At 40.5% G+C, this 15,764-nt stretch overlaps 1 protein-coding gene across 1 annotated transcript; it reads right to left on the bottom strand.

The window, feature by feature from the left end:
* Positions 1-556: 556 nt before the first annotated feature.
* LOC308283694 (plasma kallikrein-like) lies at positions 557-8,202 on the bottom strand. Its single transcript, XM_080724162.1, has 9 exons — positions 8,092-8,202; positions 7,726-7,882; positions 4,585-4,694; positions 3,724-3,886; positions 3,115-3,229; positions 2,774-2,917; positions 2,296-2,396; positions 1,695-1,854; positions 557-679 (listed from the first exon to the last, which is right to left on the bottom strand). The coding sequence occupies exons 1-5, from the start codon at positions 8,150-8,152 to the stop codon at positions 3,178-3,180; spliced, it is 543 nt and encodes a 180-aa protein (XP_080580288.1). The 5' UTR covers positions 8,153-8,202; the 3' UTR covers positions 557-679; positions 1,695-1,854; positions 2,296-2,396; positions 2,774-2,917; positions 3,115-3,177.
* Between the last annotated feature and the right edge of the window lie 7,562 nt (positions 8,203-15,764).

Genomic DNA, 15,764 nt, shown 5'->3' on the forward strand with positions numbered 1-15,764 from the left:
GTGTAGAATTACACTGCCAGGTAGGAGAAGTGTGAAAAGAATCTTGATTTAGAAATGGGACTGATGTCTCAGATTCAGATCTTCAGATTCAGATTTCTTTATTAACCATTGTGTAATACACATAGGAATTTGCTTTGGCATACTACATTTTGCATTCAAATCATTTTTTCACATATAACATAAAAACAAAAAACAGACAAACACCAAACAACCGACAGAACGCAACACGTAGTCACCACAGCAGCCATGGGCGGCGCTATCTTGGAAAACCTGCGCAACAATTCAGGGTGGTCAAACAAAAACAACAAACACAAGGAAAAACAGGTTGACAAACAAAACAAAACAAACAAAAACACAGGAGGGGAAACACTGAAGAGAAAAAGATTTGGATTTAGAGAGTAGAGGAGAGTGCTGGGTGTGAGGGGGGGGGGGGATTTGCAGGAATGCTTGGGCGATAAAAAAACACTGCTTCCATACAGCACCTCCAGGTTGGGGAGGAACTGCCTGGGGGGGGGGGGTTTGGGGGGGGGGGGGGGGGGGGGGGGGGGCGGGCGGCGGGGTCTCTTCTTCAGGGAGGAGTCTGACAATTCTTCAGGGAGAATCCAGACAAAACGTTATGCAGTTTGGTAACTCTGGGAGGAGCAGGCATGGTATTACCCTCTTCAGGTAGCAGCGACGCCTGAAATACAACATCAAACACAGTTTTAAATAATGCATAAACAATTGACAAAAATATTAGTTCCAGGTGCATATGGGTGTGTAATGTTAGCATACACAGGGATGGACAATATCGATAACATGATATGAGACTGAGGATTTTGGAAATCGTAATATTTCGATATGGCATATGTAATTCATATTTAATGGTGATGAAATTTCTATCTGAAACTTTTTCTAAACTTTTGTAAACTAAACATTTCTATTAAAATAAATAAATAAATAAATGTTGCTAATATACGGTAGCAACAGAAAAAAAATTATACAAATGCTGTAATGGATTGAAAGGTATAAACCGGTTTAAATGGGTTAAATTAGCAAGTTAACATGGTACAAAATGTATCATCAGAACTAGAGATTCTAACTAACTACTGTAACTTTTCAAACAAATAATTGTATCTGGGCAACATTTGGGGCGACATTGATATGTTTCAGACAATAACATTAAACCTATTTTATACTTTCATTTTTCAAAGATATACAAGCTCACAGTGCGGCACCAAGTGCCGCGCTGCGAGCTTGTAGATCTGCTATTTTTTGAAAAATTGTGAAAATCAGAATTTTGACCCGATTCTATAAGTGTCTTTTTGAAAAACCTATGTTTCTATGTCAGCAATCTGGCTAGCCATTGTCAAAGAAAAGGTCCTTTTCACTTAACTGGAGCTCAGTTAGTCTGTTCTTGAGAGACTACTATGTCAGTGGTTCTCAAACCTTTTCATGTGAAGGAACCCCAAACTGATATTTATTTGGCCACGGACCACCCATCTCAAAATATCTAGTTCCAGGGACCACCCCCAGAAGCAAAATTTGAGTTACAAACGTTCGCTTTAAAAATACATATATTCAAAGATTTGCACACATTTTCACAACTTTTTCAAAAATAGCAGATCTACAAGCTCACAGCGCGGCACCGTTAAAGCATTCAATAATTCTAGGCTGTATTTTTGTCTGTGTGTGTTTGTCCGTATAAAACATACCAATATCTTGAGTCAAAGAAGGCCTCATTGACGTAGGTGTAGAACTGACAGTTGTGGTCTTCAGTACAGTTTCTCTGGCAGGTGTCTGGATCGTCCAGTAACACATAACGCATATCAGATCCCTGGAAATCTACGCCTTCATACACCGCCTTCATCCAGCCTATAGAGAGAGCATGACAGAGACAGAATGATGTTGCTTGGGACAACTAAACAGGAAATAGGAAAATGAATGAATGATCTCATAGGCCTCTGCCAATACTGTACGTGTCTACCCTGGCTCGATATCAGTTCATCTGTGAGTCCAAGTGGACGTTTCATTTATATGCCAAAACAGCCAAATATCATGAAATCCCCTGGAGAGGTTCACAAGATGTCTCTTTCACAACGTTGGGATGAACATAGGGACGTACATATGGACAGGCCGACCGACAGATGGACAGATATACATGTATGGACATAAGAATGGACAGACGGAAGGACATATGGACACACCTTTTTCTTCATTTTTGCGGATACACCAAGTATTTATACTTATGAGTAGATTCCAATATTGGAATTAATTATTCAGTTGTTTTCTTTTTGCAGTTAGACAAGTACATACTGTTATCGGGCTGACAGGCGTGAGTTGGTATTCCAGAGACGGCTGCTTCATTAACTTTAGTCACCATATGATTTGCATTGTTCTTCAGGTAGCAACGGAACCTGGAATCATAATGCCAAGGACTTTTAGCTGCTGCAGACACAGCATGTGTATGTACCGGTATGTATGTTTTAGACAGAATGAAGTTATTATCTATCTTGATTAATTACATTACTGTTACATGAAGAATAATCCTGAAAGGCAAAACTGTGTCCACTCATTCAATGCAGAGGAACCATGTCCAGTCACCTCGGACTCGCCTGCCTCATTCAGAACAGCACAAAGATTAGCCTCAGAAAGATAGTCACTTTAACCTAAAATGGACGGATGCTTTCGCGACAATACAAGGTGCCAATGAAAGTTTTCAAGTATAATTAATGTTGTTGTTTTATCAACTGGCCCCATTTTTGCAATGTGGCCCACAGATTCAGCTATTCACCTTTTGTCAGTGTCATTGAAGTAGGTGAAGTAGGTGCAGAGTGGATGATTAGAACACAGGCTCTGGCGAGTGATCTGGTGATCAGTGATCTGGCGAGGTCATGTCCTTGGATAGCTGTGTTTGCAAACATCTTGGTCTGACATGCTGCAGTGCATGCACACACACACACACACACACACACACACACACACACACACACACACACACACACACACACACACACACACACACACACACACATTATGTTTGAACAATTTGAACAATTCCATACTTGTTTGATCAACAGTGAAGCAATAGCTGTGTTTGTGTATGTAGTGTACAGTATGTGCGTGTCAACATACGCATATTCTGGTGGGCTTGGTGCAATCTGTGGGAGAATCCTGAGACCACGCCAGCTTTTGCGTTTACATTGCAAGCTTGGGTACTGTCCAGCTGAATTTTAGATGGCACTTGTATCTACAAACAGAATTTCCACAATCTTCAGCAAGAATTATTTTAAATACAGACCTTTGCCTTTTTTTTTTACAATTACCATATACATTTTACCAGCGATTCAATTTTGACATAATTGTGTGCAAAACAAGATGGTATTTTGAACCAAGGCCAGCCAGGCTGTCAAGAAAGGGCACTTTTTCTTTGCAATGGCAGATTAGTCTGGCTATGCGAGGCTATAGGAAAGGACACCAGTTCAGGTTCATTGAAGTTGCACAGCAAATTCCACGTAAATCTAGCAAGTGGTTTGTTGGGACCAAAGTTGTGGATAGATGGATAGATTTACAGATCGCCATCCTTCAATACCCGCTGTTAGAGGAGCTAAAAGCCATTGAACCAAACACGTATTTTATAAATTATTATAATTCCACGGACACTTCTTAATGGATGTTGAGGTGATACCAAGGTTTTCCAAGTTAAAGGTCTACCATTTGAGAAAGGTGCATGTAATGATTTACCTGATATCCTCTCTACTGAAGAGTCCATTGACAAATGTGAAGAACTCACAGCCAGGGTCTTGGGTGCAGGATTTCTGGCACTGCTCATAGTCTGCTGTGAACAGAGCGCGGTAGTCTGCTCCGGGGAAGTCAATATTCTCATACGCCGGAGACAGACAGACATCTGGCAGACAGTAAAGTATAGAAGGGAGTTTTCACCGATTTTACATTACCTCAGCATGCATGATGAGGTACAGTGTCAACCCAATACAGAATTGTTGACAAAGCAGGCTACACAATTATACAGGACACATTTTGTGCAGAATAGGACCCTGAAAAATACAGCAGGTATTAATACTATAGCTTAGCCACTTAAACCATAATATTTTGTTGCACGACAAATAGCGAAAATAGATCATCTACACACTTACTTATGCCACAATCCGTTGTGAGGTTCAGTGTTGTGTAATAATAATCTAATCCAAATCTGAAAAGTAACTAGTATCTAATTCAATTTTTTTTAAATGCAATATACCGGTAGTAGAATGTATAAAGTATTTAAAAAAAGGTTGAACACTTGGGTAAAGTATAAATGCCTCAAACTGTTACATATTTACAAGACTATAGGAGATAAAGTAAAGCCCTGCTTCATCATACAAGTCACACACAAAACTAGTTAAAATAGCAGATAACAACGCCTCATGCTTGTAGATCAGCTATTCTATCTAGTTTAAATCATTTTTAAAATGATAAATACAAAACGAACGTTTTTGGAAGGTTTCCACCCAACAACAACGATATGTGGTCAAGATGGGGCTAGCCTCGGTACACAGGCTTTTATTTTCATTCAAGGTGGTGACAAACTCTTAGCTGACCACATACCAGGTTTAGGACTGCAAGGTTTCAGAGAGTAGCCAGAGGTCACACCAAGCAGTGGCGTCTGTACATTGGGCTGTCCAGTGGCAGTGTGCTTCAGGTAGCAGAAGAAATGCCTGGAGTATGAAAAACATTGGCAAATGCAAATCAAATGTCAAAGTCTCCGATGCTTGACTAAAATAAAGTCTGGGTGTGTAAATAGAACAGACTGCAATCGCAAACGGCCTATTGTGCAACAACTTGTACAGTAGATTTACAACAGAACAGAGTATCACAAACTGTAATGGCTGTAACATCTGCAGTAGTTCAAGTTAATGTATAACTGGCCTGCCGTAAATATGTATGGTTACCCTCTGGTTTCATTTCAAGTTTTTCCTCATTTTAGTAACAGTAAAAAACTTGAAAGCCTGATGAGACCGCCAAAACATCTACTATGTATCCCCAAGGACCAGGGTTGGGATTCAACTGAAAGCAGAATATCCTAATACGGAATGTAATCTGGGTGGTAGATGATTCAGGACAGCTCTTTAACATTTCTGTGCTCATAACTAGTGGTTCGCATCCAGCCACAAGCTGGTTTGTTATCTTCACTGCCAAGGACAGGCTGCAGACAGCAGTGGATAATTCGGTCAGCTGAGAGGGTCATCGGTTACAGGGTTTGATTGATTGATTGAAGACTTTATTAGAAGTTTGCATAGGAAAAGGTACAGTTTCATGACGGTACAGTTCACTGGTACAAGGTCTACTAAAAGGAGATCCATGAAAAGACTAAGCTTATTTCCACAGGAAACCATTTAAGTATCTCATATAACATTGAATGACAGACGAATAGAACACAGTACTATGCAGTAGATATGTAAAGAAAAGAAAAATGAGAGAACAAAAAAAAAGAGTCTAAACAGTAAGTAAGTAAGTATATACAAAGAAGGGGCAGGGGAGGGTAGGGTTGGGCTAGGTTAGTTTGTTTTACCAGTTGCGAACGGCTGCTGCCTGTAAGTGGTTTTTCAGGGCAGTTTTAAAGGATGCTAGTGATCCACACTCCTTTATGGCCTTCGGTAAGGCTTTCCACATTTTGGTGGTATAGCAGAAAAAAGAGTTTGACCCTTTGTTGGTTTTGACTCTGGGTTGAAAGTGATCTGTGGCGCTGCCTCTGGTGTTGTAATTATGGACATCCTTAATGTTTATAAAGTATTTCGACAGGTACTTGGGTATCATAGTGGTGTAGTGTATCTTGTACACCAGGCCCATTGCAAGTTGCTGTACTCTGTCATCTACTCTGAGCCACCCAACTCTTAACTGGTGAGTAGCGGTGAGGTGAGTCTGATAGGGAAGGTTAAGCAGTACCCTAATTAGTTTATTTTGGGCTGTTTGGAGTTTAGTTTTCAGGGCTTGTGGGGCATCACGATACCAAACGTGGACTCCGTAGTCAAAGAGGGGCTGGATTATTGCACCAGCTATGGTCTTCAGTGTGTTGAAATTGACCATTGGGGCGATCCTCTGTAGGAAACAAGTTCGTTGGTTGATTTTATTTATTACTTTAGAAGTCATCTTTTCACTGGAACACTTAAGTGCTCCAGGACCAGGAAGTGGGCTGGTCCACCTCCCTTTCCATACCTTTCAGCAAGTGGTACTGGTCTATTAAACCAGAACCTAATAATAATAACAACAATGTAGACTTCATTCAGCTGAAGAGAAAGCACCCTGGCCGGTGATTTATGCTATCTACACCATTAGTAAGGGGAACATAAGAAAATCTGCGAAGTAAATCGTTACCAAGAAATTTCTTCACCAATGTTTTTCTAAAGGTACGTAATAATAAGTACTAAAAGGTTGAAATTCAACTCCCGGGGGAAACCTCATAAAAAATGATTTGTGTTTGTGTCCCATTAACTTTACTATACAGGAAAACAATACAAAAATCACACCTTGTGAACTGAGTGGTGGTCAAATAAAAAGAGTCAAATACATGTATTGCAAGGTGTGTGTGTGTGTGTGTGTGTGTGTGTGTGTGTGTGTGTGTGTGTGTGTGTGTGTGTGTGTGTGTGTGTGTGTGTCTGCCTGCTCAATAGCGCCCCTCCTTTAACGTGTGTGTGTTTGTGGTCTGTGTGTCCCTCTCCTGGTCTGGAGAGGTATGGCAGATTGGCAGGCGACAGACATACACGGGCAGGCGACAGACATACACGGCCAGCCAGTAACATCGTGAAAGCGAATCACAGGAGTGGTGAGACCACCACTCAAAAATAAATATGCTTTAAGTAGCATGTGAGGGGTCAAACTAGGGGTTTTCATGATGCTGAATCCATTGCAAGCATTTGTTTTAGACAAAAAACATTCTGTGGGCTACAAATGGCCCCTACAAAATGGTGAAAAGTGAGGATTCATCACTAAACCATCGTTTTGTGGGTCCGTTTTTAGCCCAAGGAATGTTTTTCACGCAAAACAAATGCTTGCAATGGATTCAGCATCATGAAAAACCCCTAGTTTGACCCCTCACATGCTACTTAAAGCATAGTTATTTTTTTGTATTGTTTTCCTGTATAGTAAATTAATGGGACACAAACACAAATCATTTTTTTATGAGGTTTCCCCTGGGAGTTGAATTTCAACCTTTTAGTACATATTATTACACACCTTTAGAAACACATTATGTGAAGACATTTCTTGGTAACGATTTACTTCGCAGATTGGTCAAATATCTTATAAAATCCCCTTACTACATGTAACTCCAATAATTCTAGGACTAGGAAAAGACTGATTGAGACGTCTCAATCAGTCTATGAGTTATAAGTTAAGTGTACACTGATGTAATATAAACACAGGATTTGGGTGTACAGTATGTGCTGTTTACATTTCTAGTCAATTCAAAATCATGACAATTTAATTTGAGCTGTATTTAAGATTTGTTTTAGGGTTTTTATGCCTTTATTATGGATAGGACATAACAGCAGGCTGACAGGAAATGGGGAGAGAAAGATGGGGAGTGACACGCAGCAAAGGCCATCGGGATCGGGGCTCGAACCTGTGTCGCGCTGTCAAGCTGCATTCTTGCCTAGGTGCCTGGACCGCTGTGTCAGCGGCCCAGGCCTTTAAAACCATTCTACACAGAATAACATACTTCAAAGGAGGCATTACATTCCTGTAACTTACCTGCCGTCTCTGGTCCAGTCGGGTCGTAGAAAAGTGAAGAAGAGGCACTTTGGATGCTGAGTGCACATCATCTGGCAGTGTTCCACATCAGGAGAATACACATGTGTTATATCTGTTCCTGGGAAGTCAGTGTTCTCAAGGAGGTTTAGCTCACACCCTGGACAAATGGGAAAACAATGTGCGTACATGCACGCACGCACGCACGCACGCACGCACGCACGCACACACACACACACACACACACACACACACACACACACACACACACACACACACACACACACACACACACACACACACACACAGTACGTATTGGTAGCTTTTAAGGGGTAAATTTGCATGAATAGAGAAACAAACAGTTATTACCTTGACTGAGGGAGAGTCCACACAAACAGAGTAGACCCACTAGAACCCAGTAAGCCTCCATCCTGATTTCTGCTGAAGCTTGCTTCAAGCTCAGCTGTACTCAGTGTGTTGGTTCAGAGCAAATGATTATTCAGGGGGCAGAGTCCCTGGACTCTAGGATTTGCATATTGATCATGGTACTGATTGTTTTAGTAGAAGTATTTTTTTCCTCACACATTTTTCACCAAACATTTTAAATATTTTTTACAATTTTCAAAATGAGCAGGTCTACAAACTCACGACGCAATGCGTTGTGAGGTTGTAGGGGTCGCCTTTCTATTATCGGCATCACCTGTGCTTTATTGTACCGATGAACAGGTTTTACCGATGGCACAGCCCTATGGGCCAGCTATGGGCCAGCTCTGCCTTTACAATATGGACCTCACCCTCCACTATAAGGATTAGCCGGTGAGGTCCCAAACATTATGCTACATTATGTCCTTCACTAAAACATACGTACCGGTAAATCAAATAGGCCTACAGCAGGGGTGGGCAACTTTGATGATGGCGAGGGCCACTATATTTCCACCTTCACTCCAGAGGGCCACATTGCATATTGCATTTACGTTCTACTTTGTCATTCTAGTATCTTATACAAAAGAAGCAAAAATAGCAGATCTACAAGCTCAAAACGCATCGCGCTGCGATGCGTTTTGAGCTTGTAGATCGGCTATTTTTGCTTCTTTTGAATTGGAATCCTGAATACTTTTTTGTTATTTTTTAATTGGAATCCTGAAATCTAACATTTTGATTTAATTTCCAACGCATTTAGTTATATACTACAGTACTTATGTTAACGTTATGAACTTAAATACAAATACTTTGGACATACAAAAATAAAATACATTTTAATACTACCAGTCATTAAGCTACTAAGATAGTAGCAGGTCATGTTTGGAATTGTAACAGCTGAAATCAATGATATATCAGTATTCCGGTATTAAATTTGCCCATGTATGGCCTACAGTATAAGCTATGGCTCTTAACAGTAATCTATCGATGACTCACCCATGGAGACTTGAATTCACACAAATTAAACTCTTTGTGTCTCCTACTGGATAGGTAGATAGATAGATAGATAGATACCTTTATTATCCCAAGGGGGAAATTCAGTTGTCCAGAAGTAGCACAGCAGTATACAGTTATTTACAAAGTTACAGAGACGTAAGAAAAGATAGATAAGAGGGAAAAAAACAAAAACAAAGACAAGAGCAGTACAGTACCAATAAAGAGAAGGTGCATCAATAGAGGGGGCGAATAATATATAAGTATATATATATACATAAAGTGTCTTGCAAAAGAGACCATAGCAGTCAATGCTAGTTAGTGCAAACAAGTATCTCACTGTCATTGTTAAACAAAGCAAAAATACTCAGAAACTACCAACACTAACAACCTAATAGTGCAGTGTCAAAAATCAGTGCGAAAAAAGAAGAAACTAGGAAGCGTGTCACTGCAAGGCGCACATGAGCACTCTTCCTGGAGGGTCCTTAGAGGTCAAAGTCAATACAGCAATAGTTCCTTAGAGGTCAAAGTCAATACAGCAATGGTTCCATAAGTCTAAGTTAGGAAGGGAGACCTTTTCAAGCGTCCGTTATGTGTCTCGTTGTACAGCTTAAGGGCAGCCGGTACAAAAGATTTTCCTAATCTCTCACATCTCCGTACTGGGTAGGAAAAGCGGTCGTTTCCTCTCTTACTCCAGTAACTGGTGATCTCTAGATGGAGGGGGTGGGAGGAGTTCTCCAAGATGGAATCTAGCTTCTTCGCAGTGCGCACCCTGGTTACTTCCTCCACCCCCTGCACAGAGGACCCAACGACAGAGCCTGCTTTCTTCACCAGTCTGTTTAGGTTAAACGTGTCACCTTCTCTCCTGATCAAACATCTTGTATAATGACCTGAAAATGCTGGAGATCCCTGTTACTGAACAAACTCTTAGCAATGATTACTAAAAGAAACTAGAAAATATTGTTCCTTCGAAACAATTGTGGGCTCGCTTCAAGCCAGAAAACAATGGCTATGAAAGTGCAAAATGTCAAGATCGCAGGCAGTGCTCACTTTGACGTTACTGACGTCAAAGATTGTCCATTTTGTTCCAAAAATGTGTTATGCAAAAGTTGACCCGCTGGTGGCGCTATAACAGGCCAATGTGAGAAGGGTGGTATCTGTTCCTTGACATATTGGGAATGTGCTTGCAAAATTTCACACACACATTGCAGGCTGTGTTCATGATTTGAGGTGTTTTTGGCTTTGGCCACTTTATCGCTGCTTGCAGCTATATTGTTGTTTTTATAATCGCGAAGATATTTGAATGTTGGTGTTTTCTTTTTTTTTGCTTGCTATTTGTTATGTCCATGAATTGAATACCAAGGACTTCCGACGTGTGTGATTTATGGGCACAATTTGTAGGAGTAACATAAAAAAAAATTGTTTTGCAAGCCAAGGCCATTGTACCTCTAAATCAACACGTAATGCAAACACATTTTGCGTATGTTGTAACAACTTGAATTGGAACACTTTTATCTCTGGAACAGATCAGCAGGTTACAAATGTCTATTTTGATGCACCCTAATGTGAGGAGTCAAACCAAGAAACCAATGGTTTTTCATGATTTAGAATCCATTGCAAGCATTTGTTTTGCACGGGCTGGGCTAAAAGCATCCCCACAAAATTATGGTTTAGTAATGAGTCATCACTTCACAATCAAGATTTTTCAAAAAATAGCAGATCTACAAGCTTACAGTGTGGCACTCGGTGCCGCACTGTGAGCTTGTATATCTGCTGTTTTTCAACAGTTAAAGCATTAAATAATTCTAGGCCTAAAAGGCTTAAGAGTCAGTTTACCTGGTCTGGCAGTAACAGTCTGTACGAACAGAACCAGCAGAACTCCTGATAATCCCACCATGGTCCACATCTTGCAGATCAGACACTAACCTGTGAAAACAACCACAAAAAGGGTATTTAGACAGGTTACAGCAATGAGTAGAAAATAGAAACGGATGAATGCAACATTCATTCAACGTTCACAGACAAGCCCCCACACTTAAGAGATTCACAAATGATTTCCTGATACAAAAAGGTGGAGAAAGAAGCTCCTATAAACACATCAATTCCATCGGCCAACGCCTCTCTTACCTGGAGTAGGTTGTGTTTGAGTATCGACAGCCTGCAAGTGAGAGTTAGGATTAGGGTTAGGTTTAGGCACAATGGCCGCGTTATGCTTGGTATGGGAACCGTATTGACCTCAACCAAAGCAATGCAAAGGGTCGTACTGACAGCAGAGCCCATCAGTGGATCTGAGCTTCCCTACATTCAAAACATATGACAAATCTCACAGAAACACCAAAGATCGTAGTCATCCCAAACCACGGACTGTTTCAGATGCTGCCACATGGAAAGTGACTGCAGCGACAAGGTCACTGGCAGTAGATTTCTAATTCAACTTATAAGAGACTTCACCACACAAAATGAATGAAATTATATTTAATGATGAATACAGATATTGTTTGCAGGAGTGGCTCGGTTTGAACAAAATGCCTCAACATAAAAATGTCACATCACAAATGCAGCGCGCGATTGCTGAGAAACTTGTACGACGTGCATACTTTGTGCTCATTTCCAAACGATGAGGCAAATGCGATAATGTGAATGCAGTGAATGATTTACTCACTTACAGTTATCTCCTGAGTACCAGAACCAGTGTCCTCACAATATGGTTATCTTGTTGGAGTCTCCATCCTGTCTTATTGGTGTAGCCTTTTTAAAGAACCATTTAAGAAAAACATATCTTTCATGCAGGAAAAGGGTGCGTGTGTGTGTGTGTGTGTGTGCGTGTGTGCGTGCGTGCGTGCGTGCGTGCGTACGTGTGTGTGTGTGTGTACTGTTGTACCTCAAGGTTTTGAGGTTAGGTTTAAGCAACATTTCTGACAGTGTTAAAGTTTTAGGCTACCGACACACATTTAAAGTAGTTCACCCCCCAAAATTGATAACTAACGCCATGGAGACTTGAGTTCAATAATACTTTTTTGTATTTGTCGCATTCCCTAAGACAAACATTTGATTATAGTAAATTTACCCCCATTGATTCCGGATGGGGACCCAAATGCATTTGGGTTCCCATCCGGATTAATGTGTCTCGCTCACTGTCGTTTCATTTTCTCACTGTTTTCGTGCGTGCATGTGTGGCTTTGGGGTGAGGAGGGGTGAGCAAGAAAGCTTCTTTTTAAAACTCAATTGTTGTACACCACTTCCTGTGCTTCACTACCACCAACGGAAACTGTACATGGCACGTCACTGAAGTGAGAACAGAACGCTTCAGATAAGACTTGAGGTTGAGTTTGAAATGTGTAAACTGTAAAAATTTGCGATCATAAGTATTAATATAAATTCTAGTTTCTACAATAGGGAACACTGACACTTTTACTTAGGTAAAACATGTCAGAATATGTGTCTTTCAGTGTTGATTCCGACCTACATTTTCCCGGTCAAAATCTTTTGAATACAAATTGATTTGGTTTTAGTCACTTTTTAGTAATCTGAAAGGTTTTAGCATTAGTCTAGTTTTAGTCACTAAATATAAAGACGACTAATTGGATTTTCTCCACTTGTTCCTCCCTAACTTTTCAGTCTAGTTTTTAATTTGTTGACGAAGTTTTCAATATATTTAGTCTTAGTTTTTGTCATTGTAGCTTAGTTTTTATTTCATTTCTATTGAATGATTGATTGAATGAAGACTATCAGAAGTTTGCATAGGAAAGGTACAGTTTCATGACAGAACAAATCACTGGTACAAGGTCAACTAAAAAGAGATCCTAGTAAGCGTTTCTGCTTATTTACACAGGAACCACTGTATGTATCTCATATAACATTGAAAGACAGACAGATAGAACACAGTACTTTGCATAGGGAATTGTCAGTAACAAAAGGGGGACAATTAAAAAGCAGTCATAATCATCTTTATCTTACACAGACTTTAAAGAATGCTGAAGCCATCCTCTTGTTTTTATGCAACCATTTAAGTTGAGACTTGTTGTCCCTAGAAGAAACCTGGTCCTCAGGAATGTGCTGATCGGGAAGGAGGAGACTTCTTTTAGCAGGTAGACAGTTCATCCCAGGACACTACAGGAGTCAGTTTACTGCAATTTTCACTATATGTTTGAACTCCCCTTTCTAATGTAGTGGAGGTAAAAGTAGTACAATATATCCAAAGTAGATTTTCTCCACTTGTTCCTCCCTAACTTTCCAGTTTAGTTTTTAATTTGTTGACAAATATATATTTAATATATTTAGTCTTAGTTTTAGTCATCGTAGCTTAGTTTTTATTTAATTTCTATTGATTGATTGATTGAAGACTTTATCAGAAGTTTACTTGGGTACGGTTTCATGACAGAACAAATCACTGGTACAAGGTCAACTAAAAATAGATCCTTATAAGCTTTTCGGCTTATTTACACAGGAACCACTTTATGTATCGATCTCATCTAACATTGAAAGACGGATAGAACACAGGGAATTATTATACAAAAGGGGAACATTTTTAAAAAGCATGTCATAATCATAGTGTTTATCTTGCACAGCCACAGAGGTTAAAGAATGCTGCCTGCAGCCATCCTCTTGTTTTTATGCAACAATTTAAGTTGAGACTTGTTGTCCCTTGAATAAACCTGGTCCTCAGCAATGTGCTGAGGAGACTTCTTTTAGCAGGTAAACAGTTCACCCCAGGACACTACAGTCAGTTTACTGCACTTTTCACTACAGTATACTGTATGTTTGAAATCCCCTTTCTAGTGGAGGTAAAAGTAGTAATGTACAATACATCCAAAAATGCATACAAAATTGTGTTTTAAACAAACAAAAGAGACTTATAGGCCTACAGGACACAGGACTCACCCTAGGTGCAAACCCTAGCTAGGGTGAGTCAAAGTTGGCGGGCATACTCGGACACTGGGACATCGAATATCTGTGCCGTCAGATTTTCCGGCCATCGGTATAGCACTACACGCCTGTGATGTTCAGAGGTCATCAACATGTCCGTACATGGACGAACCATCTTTAAGCATGAGTGTGTGTGTAGCTTTGTTACTATGCGTTTCCTATGTAGCCTGAGCATGCTGCAATACCGAACTGAACTGAGAGCTTATAAGTTGCCGCATGGACAACAGACGCCATCTCATGACATGGCTACTTTAATTTGGTCTCTTTCAGAATTGGATTGGTAACCACAAGCGCACTCTGAAGCCCATCCAGTCCGACCATCCACCCAAGCCAAAATTCAAACAGTGGATTGGGACCCCAAATTATTTTGGGGGGGTCCCCAGATGATTAACTTAATATGCAACACTGTTTTCTCACTCAACAGTAAATAAACCTACATATAGCAGGGGTAAATGAAGTGCCATGTTTTTATTTTCTAGATAGTCAGTATGCCATGTCAACATTAATTTTAATGACACCCCATCAACATCCTGACATAATTGGATTGGCAGGACATTGTTATAATGATCATTAAACTCAGATCAATATTCCATCTGTGTCATGTCAATCCTACGACCGCCATGTTTCAGGCCTAACAAAATGTAATGCCTCAACTCTTAATGCTCGTCAGGGTGGGGGGGTTAAAATATGATTATTTTGTGCGTCGCGGCCAGAAAAGGTCTTTGGACTGTGGTCTAAAAGAACGTCCAAGAACCTTAATTGTCATGTAAAAAAAAAAAAAAAAAAAAAAAAACATTGCACATGGGCATATATGGCAGAGCAGATATAAAGGCAGAACATTGCCCATGCTGTGTGATGCATTGTTTTAGCGTACTGCGTAGTTTGTGAGCTTAGCAGTTAACGACTACAACAGACCAACCAACTTGCTACATACTTTTTAATAATAATAACACCATGACGATTTGTTAATTTTAAATGCTCCTTTCGGAAGCAGAAAACCTTCACTTTTTGGATAGAATGTTCACCAAAGCAAAGGTAAGAAGTGATCGCTAACGGCGGATCGTCCACCCAGCAGGTCGATTCTGGTAAAGGACGGGGAGGAACCTCAAATACATGTATACATAAGGGCTTTCCTTTGGCTTTGAGAAGTTACGATAAAGTAAACTTTGTTTGCAAGAAGACACAGTCAAGTTTGCGCGCGATCAAGTTGTTGATGTATCCAGTGTTCTCGCGTGGACCATTGAGATGAGAGGCCAGTTGAGGACACACGGATGCAGATCGCGTGAGCGGGAGCTGCTTGAGCGGGAGCTGATGTGTGAGCGTGCTATTGGTTGAACTAGTTGTCTGGCAAGCCTGCCTCCTTTTACCATACCGCTCCACCTACCATTTAGGGAGGAAGCTGCTGGCCGTTGAAACCAGACACACATTTCCTGCCAAATGTCTCTCTGACAACCACAACGCTGTCGTGCAAGTGCACTGAGACACAAATATAATACTCTGCAGACTGAAACAGATCTGCTATTTTTTTTAAATCAGGTCTTAATGGGTTGAATCTAATCTGCTTGTATTATTGCAAAAAGAAAAGGCGCGTATGGCACATATTTATACAAAGGAATGCTAAAAGGATAACCCAATAAACCCCAGGGTTTCCTGCAGCACTTTACAGGCCAGGCGCCCCGCCTGGCCTGTAATTTTTTTTTTTT

Source organism: Nannobrachium achirus, assembly GCF_963921795.1.
Source record: "Nannobrachium achirus genome assembly, chromosome: 4".
Taxonomy (NCBI): Eukaryota; Metazoa; Chordata; class Actinopteri; order Myctophiformes; family Myctophidae; genus Nannobrachium; species Nannobrachium achirus.

Excerpts from the sequence above, each read along its gene's own strand:
- LOC308283694 (XM_080724162.1), bottom strand. The coding sequence starts at position 8,152 with ATGGAGGCTTACTGGGTTCTAGTGGGTCTACTCTGTTTGTGTGGACTC. Across the intron at positions 7,883-8,091 it reads TGGACTCTCCCTCAGTCAAG|GGTGTGAGCTAAACCTCCTT; the intron begins GTAATAACTGTT and ends CCATTTGTCCAG. Across the intron at positions 4,695-7,725 it reads GACTGGACCAGAGACGGCAG|GCATTTCTTCTGCTACCTGA; the intron begins GTAAGTTACAGG and ends TTCATACTCCAG.